The sequence below is a fragment of the Artemia franciscana genome, chromosome 17 (assembly GCF_032884065.1).
Source record: "Artemia franciscana chromosome 17, ASM3288406v1, whole genome shotgun sequence".
Taxonomy (NCBI): Eukaryota; Metazoa; Arthropoda; class Branchiopoda; order Anostraca; family Artemiidae; genus Artemia; species Artemia franciscana.
In genome coordinates this window covers 2,213,930-2,236,379 of record NC_088879.1, presented here as the reverse complement: position 1 = coordinate 2,236,379, position 22,450 = coordinate 2,213,930, and the positions used below count along the sequence as shown (strand labels likewise).

At 36.1% G+C, this 22,450-nt stretch overlaps 1 protein-coding gene across 4 annotated transcripts in view; it reads left to right on the top strand.

The window, feature by feature from the left end:
• LOC136037678 (serine/arginine repetitive matrix protein 1-like) overlaps positions 1-22,450 on the top strand; it is a 75,236-nt gene that overhangs the window by 42,831 nt on the left and 9,955 nt on the right. For 3 of the 4 annotated variants that reach the window (XM_065720420.1, XM_065720421.1, XM_065720422.1), the window contains 2 exons: positions 9,654-9,828; positions 15,570-15,715. In XM_065720420.1, the coding sequence (XP_065576492.1) occupies positions 9,654-9,828; positions 15,570-15,715 (321 nt within the window). Of the gene's footprint in view, positions 1-7,633; positions 7,799-9,653; positions 9,829-15,569; positions 15,716-22,450 lie in introns of those variants that run through there. The other variant, XM_065720423.1, reaches the window with a different exon arrangement.

Sequence of the window (22,450 nt, the reverse complement as noted above, 5' to 3'; positions counted from 1 at the left end):
TTAACCCTCCTCCCCCCCCCAACTCCCCCAAATACAGCGGATCCGTTCCAGCTATGTCAATCATGTATCTAGGACTTCTGCTTATTTTTCCCACCAAGTTTCATCCCGATCCCTCCATTCTAAGCGTTTTCCAAGATGTAAAGTCCCCCCCCCCCCAGCTACACCCAATATCACCTGATCCGGTCGTCATTTAAAATAAGAGCTCTGATACACGATATCCTTCTAAGCATCAAATTTCATTAAGATCCGATCACCCGTTCTTCAGTTAAAAATACCTCATTTTTTCCAATTTTTCAGAATTAGCCCCCCCCCCAACTACCCCAAAGAGAGCGGATCCGTTCCGGTTAGGTCATTCACGTATCTAGGACTTGTGCTTATTTTTTCCACCAAGTTTCATCCCGATCTCTAAACACTAAACGAAACACTAAGCGTTTTCCAAGATTTTAGGTACCCCCCAACTCCTCCCAATGTCACCATTTCTGGCCAGGATTTTAAAAGAGCTCTGAGACACGATATCCTTCCAAACATCAATTTCATTAACATCTGACCCCCCGTTCGTAAGTTAAAAATACCTCATTTTTTCTAATTATTCTGATTTAATCATCCCCACTCCCCCCCCCCAGATGGTCAAGTCGGAGAAACAACAATTTCTAATTTAAAATGGCCTGGTTTCTGATACGCATGCCAAATTTCATCGTCCTAGCTTACCTGGAAGTATCTAAAGTAGCAAAACCGGGACAGACAGACCGACAGACCGACAGTATTGTCGATCTTTATATGTCACTTGGTAGATACAAAAAAAATGGAAGATATATAGTTCTTTAGAATCTGTTTAGTTTTTAATTTCATCCTAATTATCATTTTATTTTTTTCTGATACACGACCAAATGCTGCTTATGTTACATTTAAATAATAATACATCATTTACACAACATACAAAATTGTGTAATATAGTTAATTAGCGAAAGAAAAATGAGGCAAAATAAAGCCAAAACAGCAAAAGTTGCGATTGTGGAATGAACTTAATGCAATTGTGGTAAGTCTCTAAAATAGCAGCTTATCTGATAGCTACTCAAACAACATAATTATATCAGAAGCTTCACACTTTACATCAATCGGCTCTAAACTGCCACTAATAAAAACAAAAATTATAACCTTTTTTACATCACTTTTCTCCATAAGTGGCCGAAAAGCTCTGGTGACGACCCAAGCGCCAACAACATCTGTGTTGTAAACATCCAACATTTCTTGTCTATTGATTTCTAGGGCTTTATCCTCCGGATGGTTTCTATTCGTTATGCCTGCAAACAGAATTTATTCTCAATCTCAATACTTCACTCATTACAGCATAGTTTAACAAAAAATTTAACAAAAAAAAAATTGTTGTAGAAGGCTAAAGTACCGAGGAAATCTAAAAAAAAAAGAAAATACACCTCCCTCCTGGATCTATTCTATGCCTAACCCGAATATTGTAATTTTCTTAAGTTTCTCTCTTTTTTTTCAAAACTACGAATTCTCTACAGTGTTGCCATGTTGAGATGGAAAAATAAATAGGCAAAACTAAGCAGTTAAATTTGGCAATACTTTTCGTCCGTGAAGATTTCAAATATTAACAATTCGTCTTAATACAGCAACACATTTAAAGGAATCCTATACCTTACTAAACTCTTTGGTACCATATTTTTTACCTTAATTTTTCCTATTTTTACTTTTCATTTTTCAATCTTTTTATTTTTCGATTTGGCACCCACCTCTACCAAAAACTGCATTACTGCATATGGTCTTTTTCAAAACTAAGTTTTCGATTTTACCTTTTATTAAAATATTTATATTGCTGTGTACATTTCCACTTAATCATTTAAAACAATCGCATTCCCATTTTCACTGTCCTCAAAACATTAAAGATGTTAAAGAGTTCATCGAAAAATATTTTCGAGGGATATCTGCATGGGTACAAAAGGAAAGGGGATATTCCTACAAGTGGGTGTCTATGGTGTTGGTGTATTTATATTGTTTCGTAGGTTTCCATTTCATCTTTTCAAACAATCGCATTCCTATAATTATAAAATTATAAAATTCTATATCTGAATTTTAACCTAACTTGGAGTTAATGACAAAAGCTGACCGCGAAATTTTGCAGAATTTGGGTTCACTTATTTTTTCTATATATGGTATATACGTCTTAGAAGACGAAGACAGAGCTGTAACCATAGACATATAGCATAAATTAGAGATTTTGTCCCTATTAAAATTAAAATTTGAAGCTTATCTGTTATATTAGCCCAGTTTTCTACACTTGCAAATTTATCAAAGGTTTCCACTGTTTATAATATAATTCTGCTTTTTCACAAACTTTATTCCAACTAACATTGGAATTTTAATATATTTTTTATATTCTAAAATTCTATTTTAAATCCTTTAGAATTCTTTCTAAAGAATTCTAAAGAAAAAAATATATAGAAAAAAAGAAAAAAATATATATATTTCCAAATTACACCCCCCTCCCCAACTCCAGAAAAAGAGAGCGGATCCGGTCCGTTTATGTCAGTCACGTATCTTTAACTGGTTTTTATTCTTCCCACCAAGTTTCATCCTGACCTCTCCGCTTTAAGTGTTTTCCAAGATTTCCGGTCCCCCCAAACCCCGCCCCCCCCCCCAATGACGCTGGATCCGGTCGGAATTTAAAATAAGAGATCTGAGTTACGAGGTTCTTCTAAATATGAAATTTCATTAAGATCCGATCACTCCTTCGTAAGTTAAAAATACCTCATTTTTTCTAATTTTTCAGAATTAACCCTACCCCCCAACTCCCCCAAATAGAGTGGATCCGTTCCGGTTATGTCAGTCATGTATCTAGGACTTCTGTTTATTTTTCCCAACCAAGTTTCATTAAAAATACCTCAATTTTTCTGATTTTTCCAAATTAACAACCTCCAGCTCCCCCAAAGAGAACGGATCCGTACCAATTATGTCAATCTCGTATCTATAACTTGTGCTTATTCTTCCTACCATGTTTCATCCCGATCTCTCCACTAAGCGTTTTCCAAGATATCCGGTTTCTAAGATTTCTGTTTCCCCCCTCCAGCCCCCTATGTCCCCGGATCCGATTCGAATTGAAAATGGAGAACCTGATACACAAGATCCTTCTATATATCCAGTTTTATTAAGGTCCGATCATCCATTCGTAAGATAAAGATACCTCAATTTTCACGTTTTCCAAGAATTCCGGTCTCCCCCTCCAACTCCCCCCAATATCATCGGATCTGGTCGGTATTTAAAATAAGAGCTCTAAAGCACAAGATCCTTCTAAACATCAAATTTCATTAAGATCTGATCACATGTTCGTAAGTTACAAATACCTCATTTTTTAATTTTTCCAAATTACACCCCCCTCCCCAACTCCAGAAAAAGAGAGCGGATCCGGTCCGGTTATGTCAGTCACGTATCTTTAACTGGTTTTTATTCTTCCCACCAAGTTTCATCCTGACCTCTCCGCTTTAAGTGTTTTCCAAGATTTCCGGTCCCCCCAAACCCCCCCCCCCCCAATGACGCTGGATCCGGTCGGGATTTAAAATAAGAGATCTGAGTTACGAGGTTCTTCTAAATATGAAATTTCATTAAGATCCGATCACTCATTCGTAAGGTAAAAATGCCTCATTTTTCTAATTTTTCAGAATTAACCCTCCTCCCCCCCCCCAACTCCCCCAAATACAGCGGATCCGTTCCAGCTATGTCAATCATGTATCTAGGACTTCTGCTTATTTTTCCCACCAAGTTTCATCCCGATCCCTCCATTCTAAGCGTTTTCCAAGATGTAAAGTCCCCCCCCAGCTACACCCAATATCACCTGATCTGGTCGTCATTTAAAATAAGAGCTCTGATACACGATATCCTTCAAAGCATCAAATTTCATTAAGATCCGATCACCCGTTCTTCAGTTAAAAATACCTCATTTTTTCTAATTTTTCAGAATTAGCCCCCCCCCCCAACTACCCCAAAGAGAGCGGATCCGTTCCGGTTAGGTGATTCACGTATCTAGGACTTGTGCTTATTTTTTCCACCAAGTTTCATCCCGATCTCTAAACACTAAACGAAACACTAAGCGTTTTCCAAGATTTTAGGTACCCCCCAACTCCTCCCAATGTCACCGTATCTGGCCAGGATTTTAAAAGAGCTCTGAGACACGATATCCTTCCAAACATCAAATTTCATTAACATCTGACCCCCCGTTCGTAAGTTAAAAATACCTCATTTTTTCTAATTATTCTGATTTAATCATCCCCACTCCCCCCCCCCAGATGGTCAAGTCAGAGAAACAACAATTTCTAATTTAATATGGCCTGGTTTCTGATACGCATGCCAAATTTCATCGTCCTAGCTTACCTGGAAGTGTCTAAAGTAGCAAAACCGGGACAGACAGACCGACAGACCGACAGTATTGTCGATCTTTATATGTCACTTGGTAGATACTAAAAAATGGAAGATATATAGTTCTTTAGAATCTGTTTAGTTTTTAATTTCATCCTAATTATCATTTTATTTTTTTCTGATACACGACCATGTTACATTTACATGTTACATTTAAATAATAATACATCATTTACACAACATACAACATTGTGTAATATAGTTAATTAGCGAAAAAGAAAAATGAGGCAAAATAAAGCCAAAACAGCAAAAGTTGCGATTGTGGAATGAACTTAATGCAATTGTGGTAAGTCTCTAAAATAGCAGCTTATCTGATAGCTACTCAAACAACATAATTATATCAGAAGCTTCACACTTTACATCAATCGGCTCTAAACTGCCACTAATAAAAACAAAAATTATAACCTTTTTTACATCACTTTTCTCCATAAGTGGCCGAAAAGCTCTGGTGACGACCCAAGCGCCAACAACATCTGTGTTGTAAACATCCAACATTTCTTGTCTATTGATTTCTAGGGCTTTATCCTCCGGATGGTTTCTATTCGTTATGCCTGCAAACAGAATTTATTCTCAATCTCAATACTTCACTCCATTACAGCATAGTTTAACAAAAAATTTAACAAAAAAAAAATTGTTGTAGAAGGCTAAAGTACCGAGGAAATCTAAAAAAAAAAAGAAAATACACCTCCCTCCTGGATCTATTCTATGCCTAACCCGAATATTGTAATTTTCTTAAGTTTCTCTCTTTTTTTTCAAAACTACGAATTCTCTACAGTGTTGCCATGTTGAGATGGAAAAATAAATAGGCAAAACTAAGCAGTTAAATTTGGCAATACTTTTCGTCCGTGAAGATTTCAAATATTAACAATTCGTCTTAATACAGCAACACATTTAAAGGAATCCTATACCTTACTAAACTCTTTGGTACCATATTTTTTACCTTAATTTTTCCTATTTTTACTTTTCATTTTTCAATCTTTTTATTTTTCGATTTGGCACCCACCTCTACCAAAAACTGCATTACTGCATATGGTCTTTTTCAAAACTAAGTTTTCGATTTTACCTTTTATTAAAATATTTATATTGCTGTGTACATTTCCACTTAATCATTTAAAACAATCGCATTCCCATTTTCACTGTCCTCAAAACATTAAAGATGTTAAAGAGTTCATCGAAAAATATTTTCGAGGGATATCTGCATGGGTACAAAAGGAAAGGGGATATTCCTACAAGTGGGTGTCTATGGTGTTGGTGTATTTATATTGTTTCGTAGGTTTCCATTTCATCTTTTCAAACAATCGCATTCCTATAATTATAAAATTATAAAATTCTATATCTGAATTTTAACCTAACTTGGAGTTAATGACAAAAGCTGACCGTGAAATTTTGCAGAATTTGGGTTCACTTATTTTTTCTATATATGGTATATACGTCTTAGAAGACGAAGACAGAGCTGTAACCATAGACATATAGCATAAATTAGAGATTTTGTCCCTATTAAAATTAAAATTTGAAGCTTATCTGTTATATTAGCCCAGTTTTCTACACTTGCAAATTTATCAAAGGTTTCCACTGTTTATAATATAATTCTGCTTTTTCACAAACTTTATTCCAACTAACATTGGAATTTTAATATATTTTTTATATTCTAAAATTCTATTTTAAATCCTTTAGAATTCTTTCTAAAGAATTCTAAAGAAAAAAATATATAGAAAAAAAGAAAAAAATATATATATTTCCAAATTACACCCCCCTCCCCAACTCCAGAAAAAGAGAGCGGATCCGGTCCGTTTATGTCAGTCACGTATCTTTAACTGGTTTTTATTCTTCCCACCAAGTTTCATCCTGACCTCTCCGCTTTAAGTGTTTTCCAAGATTTCCGGTCCCCCCAAACCCCGCCCCCCCCCAATGACGCTGGATCCGGTCGGAATTTAAAATAAGAGATCTGAGTTACGAGGTTCTTCTAAATATGAAATTTCATTAAGATCCGATCACTCATTCGTAAGTTAAAAATGCCTCATTTTTTCTAATTTTTCAGAATTAACCCTCCTCCCCCCCCCCCAACTCCCCCAAATACAGCGGATCCGTTCCAGCTATGTCAATCATGTATCTAGGACTTCTGTTTATTTTTCCCGCCAAGTTTCACCCCGATCCCTCCATTTTAAGCGTTTTCCAAGATTTTAGGCTCCCCCCAACGTCCCCCAATGTCACCGGATCCGGTCGGAATTTAAAATAAAATTTCTGAGACACGATATCCTTCTAAATATCGAATTTCAATAAGATCTGGTCACCCGCTCGTAAGTTAAGAACACCTCATTTTTTTAATTTTTTCGAGGGGCAATTTTTTCGAGGGCATTTTACTTTACGAGGGGCATCAGGATTTTAGAAATGCTTAGGTCGGGCACGGCCCAGAATTGGTTGGGAACCACTAATTTAAGCCAATATTCCCCCCGTTCCTTCTCTCAAGTATACCCTCGCTTCTTCTTGTAATATTATTTATCATCTACCTAGTGACTTTGTCTGGCTTTTCTGGCCAGAGACGTACGTGGAAGGAACTCGGGGCCCAAGCCACAGCCAAAATCATAAATTTCATAGAATTTCTTGGCACTTTTTATTCAAACTATCAAATATATTTGTTTCCTAACTATTCGCCTACCCCAGAAAAAAAATCCAGTGCATAATAATTTTTGAGCGAAGCACGTCCGCAACGGTGAGGAGGGCTCTGCCCCCCCCCCCTCCGCTAAAAATCGTAAATTTCCCAAAATTTCTTGGCTTTATTCATTCAAATAACCAAGTTTTTTTGTTTTTTTTTTGTTGTTTTTTTTACGGGGCCTTTTTGAAAAAATTTCCGTGTTCATACTTTTTCAGGCCATTTCATAGAACTTTGAAAAATGTTTGAACGAATATGGCGTCAGAAAATACCTATTAAAGGGATTGTCCCAGTGTCGAACGTCCAACCTTCAGAACAGAATACTGCCCCTGGCCTTTTTCTGTGGCATTTTTTTTTTTACAAAAAGCTCTGATCCTTTTTGAAGCATCGTGACCCGTTCCTTCTTAATTCAAGTTCGGAAGTTCAATTTTTTTTTCATTTGCCAACTAACTAAGTAATCTAACTAAGTAAACATTAAGTAATGTAGATGCTAAGAATTTTGTTTGTTAGACAACCATCTCTATTGCGTGATGCATGTGAAAACAGGTCAAAATTCTTCGTATTACTCCGTAGACTAAACGTTGCTAGAATAGCTTACAAGCATTTTCAGATGTTCTGTAGTAGATTTGCCGAAAAATGAGCAAGACAGTGTTAATCACAGGTTGTCATAAAGGAATAGGCTTAGGCCTTGTGAATCAGTATTTAAAGGAAGGCTATAAAGTAAGTGTTTCTTCAACCAGTTTTAAGGATTATGGCTGCTTTTCAGTGTCAATTGGGGGAGGATATTGCCCACCTTAAATTGTAAAAAAACATTTCTTGTTGGACTTTTTTCGTATTTTCATTGACAAAAATTACCCTTTGCATTAAAACAATACATTCTGTCTCCCCTCACTCCCTAAATTTAGTGAATTGATGCCATTGAACTACTTATTGCACAGAAATCATATAGAAAAAAAGGAATGTGCCGTTAGATTCTCCCTTTAGCGCTCTTTCCAAATCTAACAATCTGCCAGCGCATTATCTCCTAGCCCCCTTGGGGGGGGGGGGGGGTAGATGCAACCCTAAGATACACACAGTTTTCTGATTTTTTTGGATTAAAGCTATTTTTATGCTTATTTTCATCGACTGCGTGTTTACGATACCGAACAATGTCAATTAAAAAAAAAAAAAAAAAACTGAGCTGTGTATGTGGCTTAGGGCTATGTCTAGCCTCATTAGAGTGATGTTGCAATGTAATTGCAATATCAGTAATTATTATTTACTAACAAATACAGTAATTACGCAAAATCACCCTTGCTCCTAAAAGGAAAAACTAGAAACAAAAGATTAGTACCATCCAATATATGGTTCAACAGTGTCTTCAAGTAAACACCTCGTTCAATGAGCTTTTCGCAATTAGTTTTTGGCATTCAGTAAGCAATTAAAGCTACATAATTATATTTAAAGACGCTTATAGCAGTTAATTGTTTGCTTATTGTGTTTCAGAACCCAATAAGTAAGAATTTTACCCGGTGTATTTTTTATTTTATTTTAGTTTCTTTTTTCCTTGCAGGAGATTTATTTTGTTGTTCAGATAGCGTTCAATATACCATAATAGGTAAAATTCTAGTCTGTAGACACATCCCTGAAAGTTTCAATTCACTAGCCCAACAACTTTCCAAGAAGTCAATGGAAGAGAAGTCAATAGCAAGAGTCTATATAGAAGAGGGGGAAGGGGTATAGTTAGGGACCTAAAATTAACTTCCCGGGATATACTTTAGCCTGTAGACACATCCCTGAAAGTTTCAATTCACTAGCCCAACAACTTTCCAAGATAGCAAGAAGTCAATGGACTAGAATTTTACCCCATAATAATCTATTATAGTATTATAACATATTTCAATACCAGATTATACTTCAATAAGCTATTACTATCAAGTGCAATTAGTTCTGCTGAACACGTGGATAATTCTCCCTGAGTGACGTTTTAACGGACTATTCAGGCAGCTAAGAAATAAACTTGCCTCTATAGTCAGAATCGCATCCTGAATCCAAAATTTAACATTCGTAAGGATCAGAAATGAACTTAACCCCCACCTCCTAGTCTGCAAATCTAGCCTATACCCTGAATTATTGAATATAGGGGTGGGGATAAAGTTCATCTCCACCGCAAATGAATGTGAAATTTGGATTCAGGATGCAGTTCTGACAATAGAGGTAAGTTTACAGATAATTTCCAAGACCACACTGCCTTTCCATGGCGATAACTAAAACGGGGCGAGGTCTGTATTAATTAAATAAATATAGAATACAGACCTCACCCCACAGGGCTCAGGGACTAATACGCTTCGCGCTAAAGGTAATAGAATTTTAAGTGATAAAATATCCAAGTGCTATTAGTAGGTTTGGTGAATGTTACGAATAATAGTATAATGAATAAAAATTATATTTAATTCTTCCCAAGAAATGAAACTCAAAAGCTACCAAGCATAAGCAGAACGTATAGAAATTTGGCTGTTGCATAGACTAGAACTAGAGGAAGGGTTTTTTTAACAGAATTGGCAAAATTTAACTCATTTATTGCTGTATTTTTTAGGTTGTCGCTACAACTAGACATGTTGAAGAGTCGACAGAACTGAAAGAATGTCTGAAAAAAGCAGGGGAAGACCCGGTCATCAAGATGGATGTTACCGACGACGCGTCAATCGAAGCCGCTTTGAAAGAAACACAAAAGAGGATTGATAAGCTTGACATTCTTATCAACAATGCAGGTAAGCCATTGCATATTTTATAATCTGGGTTATTTTTGGGGGTAATTGTTTAGTTTCCTCAAAAGCTGTCTAAACTGGAAACTGTGTTCGGAAGCAGCGTAGTTTCCATTTTATAGTACTTAGAAATGCTAATTGTAAAACTGCATCTATTTCTGGTTGACCCTCCTCCTCCATGGGGCAAACTAAAACTAAAGTGGGCAGGGTTTTGAAGTTGAGGGAAAAGCTGGGGTTGTACAAATGAATGAAATTATATTTTAAATACTAATTCCAGTTATCACTGGTAATTTCTGTATGTGAATATCCAAAATCGTTCACTTTCACTTTTGGGTTTAAACTAGCCAGCTGTTTGAACAATAACGCCCGATTTTGCTTATAGTAGTCTAGCACTACGTATAGAGCGAAGCGAATTAGTCCATGGGCCCCACGGGTAGCGGGGCGAGTCTGTATTCTAATTGACTGAATTGTTAGTTGATCCTTATGACGTATTTCTTGCTGATTGATTAAGCCTTGTTTATCTTCATGATGTTTTATCATTGCAACCCTACTTTTGCCAGAAATTGCGGGTAGTCAAGGGAAGAATCTGTGGTGATAAAAGCATGAAGGCAGGATATTTGAATTTTGTGTGGGTTTTCTTATTTTCATTTTTTTTAGTTAATAACACATAGCTAGATTCAGATGATTGCATATTGTTTTTATGTCATTATTCATTCATATTGTCCAACCCCAACATTTCCCTCGGCTTCAAAACCCTGCCCACTTACGCATTTTTAGTCTCGTTGGAGGGGGATTTTAGAAAGCTAAAAAATGGATGCACTTCTCTCATATTGACAATGAAACAAAAGGCGATCATCAGAATCTTACTATATGCAGTAATACGCATTTTAGACAGCTTGTGAACGAAACTAAACAATTACCTTTTTTGTTGCGTTTTTGATTTTATTTTGTTCCAATTTCAATTTTATTATTTTGAGCCTTTTTTAGTAAGGTAGTCGATTGGTTCTGTTTTTAACAATTTTTTCAATGAAAGTAATTTAAAAATGAAATCGAATTTAATACTACCCTCGACAGTCTTAAAATCGACTGAAAAGTTGTTGACAGTTTGAGAAACCCAGTAGTCTGTTAACATTAGTTATTTCCATCCTTGCATTCAGTCATATATTAAAAGCTTCACTTGTAAATAAAACGAAAGAAAAACGAATAATTCTAATCTAAATCGTTATTAACTTCCCAGAAGAAACGTCCCAACCAACTACCATAGCTTAGATACCAATACAGTTATGAAAACTCTTATCTTTGATTTTATTTTGTTCCAATTTCAATTTTATTATTTTGAGCCTTTTTTAATAAGGTAGTCGATTGGTTCTGTTTTTAACAATTTTTTCAATGAAAGTAATTTAAAAATGAAATCTAATTTAATACTACCCTCGACAGTCTTAAAATCGACTGAAAAGTTGTTGACAGTTTGAGAAACCCAGTAGTCTGTTAACATTATCTATTTCCATCCTTGCATTCAGTCATATATTAAAAGCTTCACTTGTAAATAAAACGAAAGAAAAACGAATAATTCTAACCTAAATCGTTATCAACTTCCCAGAAGAAACGTCCCAACCAACTACCATAGCTTAGATACCAATACAGTTATGAAAACTCTTATCTTGCCCATGAGAAGCTTTTGTTACAGAGCTCTGAACTTGGCGCCTCCTCGAGCCCGTGCTCCGACGCGTAGATCGTACTACAACACCATAGGTGGAAACGAGCAATTTTGTTTTGTTGCGTTCACAGCTTAGATACCAATACAAGTTTCCTGTTTCCAATTAGATACCAATACCAGTTTCCTGTCTCCAGACGCTAGCATCGCTACAGTGCACTGTGTCCCAAAAATAAATCGAGTTTTCATAACTGTATATTGGTATCTAAGCTGTGCCAACTATTGAGTTGGCTAACATTTTCTGCCAGCAGTAAACCCTCTAACAGAGACATAGGCTATATAGACATGCATGTGGTCCCGCAAATCACAGAAAAAGAGATGCTTGAAGACTACTCTGGGTTTCAGACTGTCTCTGAAAAATTCCTTGTTTCATAATGTTAATGAAAGATGGACCGAAATGCTGCCCAAGGCCGTACCGAAGAAAAAATTTCGGGGGGCGGGGGGGGGGAGCATGCTGGAGAAAGGTCTAGTGGGTATGGTCCTCCCCCGGAAAATTTTCAAAATGTTGAGTGTCAAACGACGTATTTTTAAGCCATTTCGAACTTCTAAATTAAACCCTTAAGAGTTTGTAGACCAAAAAACTATGGTTTGACTCAGGACATTTGGCTAAAAAATAAGAGTATTTTTGAGACATCAAAATCTTTTTCTTGCATTAATATATCTAATCTCAACCTTTGATTATAATACTTTACATGGGCGCCGGCAAGGGTCCATGGCTCCCCCTGGAAATTTGTGACTATAAAGTAATTATAAGAAAACGAAGGAAAAAGAGCTGAATAGGGAAACATAATGGAAAAAATGTGGGCTGTCCCATTGTTGGCTGCCTGCCAATATATTTTTACCCTTAATAAGGGATATATAAGATTTGTGACTGAGTGACCCCTTTCCAGTTTTCCACAAACATTTTTTCTATATGATTTGATTGGAGTATAAAAAATCAAATTGTTCATAGTAATGAAGGGTAAGTGGATAACGATCCTTGTCAATAACGAAAGTATAAGAGCTTGTTTGCATTGCAAGAGTGCCCATGACCTGATTTATGAAGCCACTACAAACAGAAATGTTTCCCCTGAACGGAATGCTGGGAATTTTTGAATTTTTCCTCTGAACGGGTACGTTTTTTTGTTTTTATTTGTTATCATTTATTTATTTTTTCCAGGAGTGATTGTATTTATCAAGTTTTCAGTTTGAAAGGGATTAAATTTTATAGAGTTAAGAAGCATAAAGGCGTCGAATATCTTAGTTTTTGATATTCAAAATTAGATTCAAAATATTCAATTAAAAAATTTTATTTGATTTTCTTAATTTTGGTTTAATGTTTTACTTTAAAAAAAACTACTTCGATAATGCGTTACTTTTTATAAACAATTGAGTTTCAAAGTATTAAATATTTTGGGGTTTGATAACCTAGTTCAAATTTTCAAAACTATCGATATTGTTGAAAAATATCTGTCCAACGCTTCGGCATTGCTCAAAAGAACTTAGTACCGGGAGTCTATTTTTTAGTTTTTGTAAGCAGGCTATTGTTTTCTATATTTTTTGTAATTAATTTTTTTTCGTTTTTATATACTTATAATTTAATTGGCATAATTGGTTTTACTTTTGACAAATAAGAACACACACGGTTAAATACATCTGATTCATTAAGAATATTAAACTTCCAATCAAAACACAATAAAGTTCGGTTCGTACTCAAGAACAAGCCATTTGAATTTTTTGACTAAATAATGTCTTGTTCAGTGTCCGAATGACAAACAATGACTAATGACATTTTGTTGTCTAGACTCAATACACGTTTGTTAAACAATCAAGAAAAGATGCTCTTACTCTTACGAGGGTAAAATGATATTGAAATGTCAAATTTCATTGTCTGATTTTCGGAATGGATAGTGATAAAATTATTATGAAAGGAAAGAATATGCTGATGCTGTTGGATGGAATGCAAAAAATACATTTCACACCAAAAATACGCCAAGATTTACGCCTAGCGGGAAACTATTTATTCTACGGCCTTTGTGATTCAGAGGTCATTCTTAAGGAATTGGGACACAATTTAAGCTTTAGTGTAAAGAGCGAGGTATTGGCGAGGGGTGAACCCCCTCATATACGCAATAAAAACATACGAATATAGAAGTTCGTTACGTAAGTTAGTTCGTTATTTTACGAATGAAAACTTTCGTAATAAATTTAAAGTTCTAGTTGCCTTTTTAAGTAATAAAAAAATTGGAGGGCAACTAGGCCTCCTCCCTCGCTCCTTTTTTCTCAAAATCTTCCGATTAATTGCAATCAATTAATATACAAATTTCGTTTTAATTATAGCCAAGATAAAACATGCATTAATTCAAAAATGTCCAGAAATTAAATAAAAAACAAGTTTGTTAAATGAAAGTAACGAGCAACGTTAAAACTTGAAACGAACAGAAATTACTCCGTATGTGAAAGAGGCTTTTTTCTCCTCAACGCCCCGCTCTTTACGCTAAAGTGTCTTACTGTTTGAAAAAGTAGTTAACAGAAGGAGTCAAACTTTAGCGCAAAGAGTGGGGCGTTGAGGAGGAAAAGCCCCTTTCATATACGGAGTAATTTCTGCTCGTTTTAAGTTTTAATGTTGCTCCTTACTTTCATTAAAAAAACAAATTAATTTAATCAAGAGCTGCTTTTGATGAACTGGCTTCATTGTATATCAAGCGCCCAAGAAAACTTCTTATTTTTTTCTTTTTTTTCATTTGTTTTCTTTATTTTAATTTTAGAACGAAACAAATTTGGTGAGGATACAGAATATTGTCAAAGGGTTTTTCTAAATCCTGTAGAACTGTTAGCTAGCGATTTTTAGTAGTTGACATTTCCTTTTTGATGAACTAGCGTAAGCGTAAGCAAATATTATTGTAAAAAGTTTGACGATAGAAAAGAATTCTAAAGGATTTAAAATAGAATTTTAGAATATAAAAAATATATTAAAATTCCAATGTTAGTTTGAATAAAGTTTGTGAAAAAGCAGAATTATATTATAAACAGTGGAAACCTTTGATAAATTTGCAAGTGTAGAAAACTGGGCTAATATAACAGATAAGCTTCAAATTTTAATTTTAATAGGGACAAAATCTCTAATTTATGCTATATGTCTATGGTTACAGCTCTGTCTTCAAGTCTTCTAAGACGTATATACCATATATAGAAAAAATAAGTGAACCCAAATTCTGCAAAATTTCACGGTCAGCTTTTGTCATTAACTCCAAGTTAGGTTAAAATTCAGATATAGAATTTTATAATTTTATAATTATAGGAATGCGATTGTTTGAAAAGATGAAATGGAAACCTACGAAACAATATAAATACACCAACACCATAGACACCCACTTGTAGGAATATCCCCTTTCCTTTTGTACCTATGCAGATATCCCTCGAAACTATTTTTCGATGAACTCTTTAACATCTTTAATGTTTTGAGGACAGTGAAAATGGGAATGCGATTGTTTTAAATGATTAAGTGGAAATGTACACAGTAATATAAATATTTTAATAAAAGGTAAAATCGAAAACTTAGTTTTGAAAAAGACCATGTGCAGTAATGCAGTTTTTGGTAGAGGTGGGTGCCAAATCGAAAAATAAAAAGATTGAAAAATGAAAAGTAAAAATAGGAAAAATTAAGGTAAAAAATATGGTACCAAAGAGTTTAGTAAGGTATAGGATTCCTTTAAATTTGTTGCTGTATTAAGACGAATTGTTAATATTTGAAATCTTCACGGACGAAAAGTATTGCCAAATTTAACTGCTTAGTTTTGCCTATTTATTTTTCCATCTCAACATGGCAACACTGTAGAGAATTCTTAGTTTTGAAAAAAAGAGAGAAACTTTAGAAAATTACAATATTCGGGTTAGGCATAGAATAGATCCAGGAGGGAGGTGTATTTTCTTTTTTTTTTAGATTTCCTCGGTACTTTAGGCTTCTACTACAAATTTTTTTTTTGTTAAATTTTTTGTTAAACTATGCTGTAATGAGTGAAGTATTGAGATTGAGAATAAATTCTGTTTGCAGGCATAACGAATAGAAACCATCCGGAGGATAAAGCCCTAGAAATCAATAGACAAGAAATGTTGGATGTTTACAACACAGATGTTGTTGGCGCTTTGGTCGTCACCAGAGCTTTTCGGCCACTTATGGAGAAAAGTGATGTAAAAAAGGTTATAATTTTTGTTTTTATTAGTGGCAGTTTAGAGCCTATTGATGTAAAGTGTGAAGCTTCTGATATAATTATGTTGTTTGAGTAGCTATCAGATAAGCTGCTATTTTAGAGACTTACCACAATTACATTAAGTTCATTCCACAATCGCAACTTTTGCTGTTTTGGCTTTATTTTGCCTCATTTTTCTTTTTCGCTAATTAACTATATTACACAATTTTGTATGTTGCGTAAATGATGTATTATTATTTAAATGTAACATAAGCAGCATTTGGTCGTGTATCAGAAAAAAATAAAATGATAATTAGGATGAAATTAAAAACTAAACAGATTCTAAAGAACTATATATCTTCCATTTTTATGGCACTTAGTATCTACCAAGTGACATAAAGATCGCCAATACTGTCGGTCTGTCGGTCTGTCTGTCTGTCTGTCCCGGTTTGCTACTTTAGACACTTCCAGGTAAGCTAGGACGATGAAATTTGGCATGCGTATCAGAAACCAGGCCATATTAAATATGAAATTGTTGTTTCCCCGACTTGACCATCTGTGGGGGGGGGAATGGGGATGATTAAATCAGAATAATTAGAAAATTGAGGTATTTTTAACTTACGAACGGGGGGTCAGATGTTAATGAAATTTGATGTTTGGAAGGATATCGTGTCTCAGAGCTCTTTTAAAATCCTGGCCAAATATGGTGACATTGGGAGAAGTTGGGGGGGGGGGGTACCTAAAATCTTGGAAAACGCTTAGTGTTTTGTTTAGTGTTTAGAGATCGGGATGAAACTTGGTGGGAAAAATAAGCACAAGTCCTAGATACGTGAATGACTTAACCGGAACGGATCCGCTCTCTTTGGGGTAGTTGGGGGGGGGGGCTAATTCTGAAAAATTAGAAAAAATGAGGTATTTTTAACTGAAGAACGGGTGATTGGATCTTAATGAAATTTGATGCTTAGAAGGATATCGTGTATCAGATCTCTTATTTTAAATCACGACCGGATCAGGTGATATTGGGTGTAGCTGGGGGGAATTTACATCTTGGAAAACGCTTAGAATGGAGGGATCGGGATGAAACTTGGTGGGAAAAATAAGCAGAAGTCCTAGATACGTGATTGACATAATTGGAACGAATCTGCTCTATTTCGGGGGAGTTTTGGGTGGAGGCTTAATTCTAAAAAATCAGAAAAAAAATGACGTATTTTTAACTTACGAAGGAGTGATATAATCTTAATGAAACTTCATATTTAGAAAGCTTGTAACTCGGATCTCTTATTTTAAATTTTAACCGGATCGAGCGTCATTGGGGGGGGGGGGGGGCAGTTGGGGGGGGGGCTGGAAATCTTGGATAATACTTAAGGCGGAGAGATCAGGATGAAACTGGGTGGGAAGAATAAAAACAAGTCAAGATACGTGACTGACATAACCGGGCCGGATCCGCTCTCTTTGGTGGAGTTGGGGGGGGGGGATAATTAGGAAAAATTAGAAAAAATGAGGTATTTGTGACTTACGAACGGCTCATCAGATCTTAATGACATTTCATATTTATCAGGATCTTTTGCTTTAGATCTCTTATTTTAAATTCCGACCATATTCTGTGACATTGGGGGAGTTGAAGGGGGAACCTGGAATTCTAGGAAAACGTGAAAATTGGGGTATCTTAATCTTACGAATAGGTGATCGGATCTTAATGAAACTTGATATATAGAAGGATTTTATGTCTTAGATGCTCCATTTTCGACTCAAATTGGATCTGGGGGACATAGGAGGGGGGAAGCAGAAATCTTTGAAAATGCTTAGAGTAGAGAGATCGGGATGAAAGTGGATGGGAAGAATAAGCACAAGTTCTAGATACGTGATTGAAATAATTGAAACGGATCCGTTCTCTTTGGAGGAGCTGGGGGGTGTTCATTTGGAAAAATTAAAATGAGGTATTTTTAACTTAAGAACTGGTGACCGGATCTTAATGAAAATTTGATATTTAGAAGGATCTCATGTCTCAAAGCTCTTATTTCAAATCCCGACTATATCTTTAGACATTGGGGGGAGTTGGAGGGGGAAATCGGAAATCTTGGAAACGCTTAGAGTGTAGGAATCGGGATGAAACTTGGTTGGCAGAATAAGCAAATGTTGTAGATACGTGATTGACGTAACTGTACAGGATTCGCTCTCTTTGGGGGAGTTAGGGGGTGGGGTTCAATGCTTTGGCAAGTTTGGTGCTTCTGGACGTTCTTGGACGCTGACCTGCACAAATTGACTTGATAAAGTCGTTTTCCCCACTTCGACCATCTGGGGGGGGGGCTGAAGGGAGAGGAAAAATTTGAAAAAATGAAGTATTTATAACTTACGAGTGGGTGATCGGATCTTAATGTATTCTGATATTTAGAAGGACATCGTAACTCAGAGCTCTTATTTTAAATCCCGACCGGCATTAAGCCTCTGATTTTCCTTTTAAATCAATCTGTTGATTCTTAGAATTTTGTTAGAGCTCAAACCATATGAGCTCTTGGCTCTTCCGACCTCGTCACAAGTACCATATGAGCTCTTAGCTCTTGTTATAATAACGGTGTTGAAAAGGGGATTAGAGCAAAACTGACAAAATATTTGACCCAGCACTACCGGATTTAGTTAAAATATTTTGTTGTAACAAACTATAAATAAGGAACGATTCGGCTCAATAGTAACCGAAACTCTAAAAACGGGAGTGATACATCAAATCAGCTTGTTTTGACTCTAAATATGCAAGATTCATCAAGTTTAATGTTACCAATGAAAAGTTACTTAGCCTGAGAAAATTTACCTAATCTTTGAAAAGGGAGAACTCCCCCCCCCTGAAAGTCAAGGATTGTAGAAGTTTCAAGCTTCTGTGTACAAAAACTAGGAATTTTGTATTCCTTGCCAGAAGACATCACGGACGCATTTTTTTCTTCTTAGGTGTGAGTGTGTTGAAATAAGTCCTAGAAGACAAGGATAGGGTGTGTTCGTTTGGAAATTGAAAGTCTTAGTGCCCTTTTTGAGTGAACAAAAGGATTGGGGAGCAACTAGCCCCCTTCCCATGCCCCTTTTTGCCAAAGTTGTCCGATCAAAATATTAAGATAGTTTTTTTTGTTCAGCATTGTTGCCAATAAATATGTCTTAAGGGGGAATACGACCCCCACAGTTCGTGGGGAAAGTCTGTAGGGTATGAAATTGGCCGTGTAGTATATGTTATTGTGAAGTATATAGACATTTTTCGCAGGGCAGATTTTGTTATTCAGGTAGATTTCCATTGAGAGAATTTTCCTTGGGGAAGAAAATTTCCTGGGGGGGGGAACTTTCGAGGGAAATTTTGCAATAGGGGAATTTTATAAAATTCCTATTCGGAATTATTTTTGTCTAACTATATCTGACAACTCAATTTTGCATGTTCTGGGGGAATTATTAAGAGCTTTTTAGGGTGTTTGAATTTCCGGGTACAAATTTTCACGGAAGGGGCATTTCCTGAGTGATCGGAAAAGCGGTTAGAAATTAGTCTTTTTCAAATGAAAGCATGCTAAGGAGAATTTTTCAGGCTGAATCCTCTGAGAAATTTTACGGGGGAGGGATTTTAGCGATGACAGAACAGTCATGAGGAAATTTTACGTGGGAGCAATTTTCCACTGAGAAGTTTCCTGTGAGGGGGTTGGGGAACTTTTCGTGAATGGTGAGCCAGATTTACTGGGAAAACGATCCTAAATTAAACAAAACAAGCCTTTTTTAATTAGAAATAAGGAGAAACATTAAAACTTTAAACAAACAGAAATTATTGCGTCTATCAAGTGGTTGCCCCCACTTCAGTACCTTGCTCTTTACACTTCAGTTTGACTGTCTCTTTTTCATGGCACTTGATGTTTACCAAGTGACACATAGCAATCGTAATCTCTGTCGGTCTGTCGGCCCCAGTTTTTCTAGTTCGGGCACTTCCAGATAAGCCTGGATGATGAAAATTGGCAGGCGTATCAGGGACCAGACCAGATTAAATTAGAAATAGTCTTATCCCCGATTCGAGCAACTGGGGGAAAGCAAGCGAACGGGATGGTTGAGATTAATTTGATTTACCTATACAACAAATGATTGTTCTTCTTAATTGTGGATTGCTAGGCCAGGGGTATGATTCTCGCCTAGGAAACGAAAAGTCTCAGGTTTGAATCCCTGACCCACATCAATTTTTACTTGAAGAAGCTCCGAAACTAGATACATGATCAATATAGCGATCACTGAAAGTTGACAGGTGTATCAGGAACCGGACCAGATTAAACTAGAAACAGTCACTTCCCTGATTCAACCATCTGGGGGGGGCGAGGGGAAGGACAGTTAATTTGGAAAAATTAGAAAAAATTAGGTATTTTTAACTTACGAGCGGGTTATCAGATCTTAATGAAATTTGATATTTAGAAGAACCTTGTGTCTCAGAGCTCTTATTTTACATCCCGACTGAATCCAGTGACATGGGGGGGGGGGAGTTGGTAGGGGGGAAATCTCGGAAAATGCTTAGAGTGGAGAGATCGGGATGAAACTTGGCGGGAAGAATAAGCACAAATCCAAGATACATGATTGACATAACCGGACCAGGTTCGCTCTATTTGGAGGAGTTGGGGGAATCTCCAGTGCTTTAGCGAGTTCGGTGCTTCTGGACGTGCCAGGACGATAAAAACTGAGACGTGACAGGGACCTGCACACATTGACTTGATAAGTCATTTCCCCGGTTCGACCATAGGGGGGGGGGCAGATCATCTTGATCTTTGTAATAATTTCCAAAAAAAAAAGAACAACAAAATCGATAACTCTAATATCGAGTCTAATTTTAGGTTCCAACTTCGCCACAAGTGCCATATGAGCTCATGGCTCTTGTTTTAAAGAACAGCTCCTGAAACAACAGGGCTTTTTAATTGGAGTAAAAAGCTTTTTTTAATGCTAAAAGCTTTAGCGTAAAGATTAAGGTATTGAGGAGGGGGACAACCCCTTCTTATGCGGAATAATTTCTGTTTGTTTTGTTTTCGTGTTGCTCCTTAATTTCAGTTAAAAAACTTGTTTCTTATTTAATTTAAGAACTTTATCTAAAACAGTTTATAATTTTTTTTTCTTGCTGTTTGTGTTCACATGGTTGCACTTATTGATTCTGTAATGCGTCTTAAGGGGCGTGGCATTAGCTTTAGACTTGTGCCCTATCTAATTTTCAGTGTTCCATGATTAATCATTTAATTATTATACTCTCTGTATAATTTACAAGTTCGTGTTGTTTAATTGCCCCCCCCCTCCTTTATTGAAATGAAGTTTTCTGTATGCCTGTCAGGAAGCTAAATTCCTATCAGAGCTTCAACGACATACAGCTAAATCCATTCAGTTTGCGAATCAGAATCAATAAACAAAGCTCTAAAATAAGAATAAGGTATTTTTGAATTGCAGTACCACAGCTTGACCTATGCAAAATTAAGTCAGATGATTTTTACTGGAACTATCCAAGTTCAGGTATTTAACGATTTGAATCAGAATGATGTTTGATTTATTTTGTCCTTTTTGTTTTTTCCAGTATGGTTGAAGCCTACCTGTTGATCCTAATAAGTTATCTATAAAAAAAAGACTAACCTGTACTTAGGCTGCCGTTCTAGGCCTCTGCTTCATCTAACTTTTTTTTATAAGCCTCAAGTATCATTCAAGTTTGTTTTATGCCCCCCCCCCCCAGAATAAATTTTTGCAAACATCTGTCAAGAAGCTAAGTTCAACCGTGTATTTAAGTGACATTCAGTTAACTTCAATTTTGAAACTGTCCATGGTCTAAGCTGCCGTTCTAGGCCTCTGCTTCATCTAACTTTTTTTTTATAAGCCTCAAGTATCATTCAAGTTTGTTTTATGTCTCCCCCCCCAGAATAAGTTTTTGCGAACATCTGCCAAGAAGCTAAGTTCAACCGTGTATTTAAGTGACATTCAGTTAACTTCAATTTTGAAACTGTCCATGGTCTAGGCTGCCGTTCAAGGCCTCTGCTTCATTTAACTTTTTTTTTATAAGCCTCAAGTAACATTCAAGTTTGTTTTATGCCCCCCCCCCCAGAATAAATTTTTGCAAACATCTGTCAAGAAGCTAAGTTCAACCGTGTATTTAAGTGACATTCAGTTAACTTCTATTTTGAAACTGTCCATGGTAATAAATGGTAAATAAAGAGCAGGCCTTGACAATGAGAACTAAAGACAAAAATTACACCCTGATAGCATACATAAAAAGAAGATTTTTGATTTTTGAATAGGGGGAAAGCCCCAAGAAAGAATTTAATCTTGATGGACATTACACTGAAAACTTCAACATTTCAGAAAATTCCGGAATAGAGATTTCAAGCTTCAGAAAATACGCATTTGATTTTTTATATTTGTTAGAAGGGTAGCCATTGATGCGAGCCTTTTAGATGCTCCTTGGTTAAGAGGGGTTTGGTCAAAAAGCATGTTATAATCATACAGTTTTCAATATTTCATTGGTATTCGTGGCCCTAGAATTACCTCTCTCCTAGACCATGTCTTTGGTATCTTTTAACCACGCATTCAAGCTATCTTAACAAAGTCGAGGAGGAAGAATTCCCAGGTCTTATTTAAAGGGGGTTGAAAATGATGAATTTATACTAATGTATCTGTATAATCATTACAGCAGTATTCGCATGAGGCCGATACTGGTGAACGCTCCTCCATTCTCTTGTTATCAACTATAACATAGCCGTGTTCTCCCCTGGCTAGA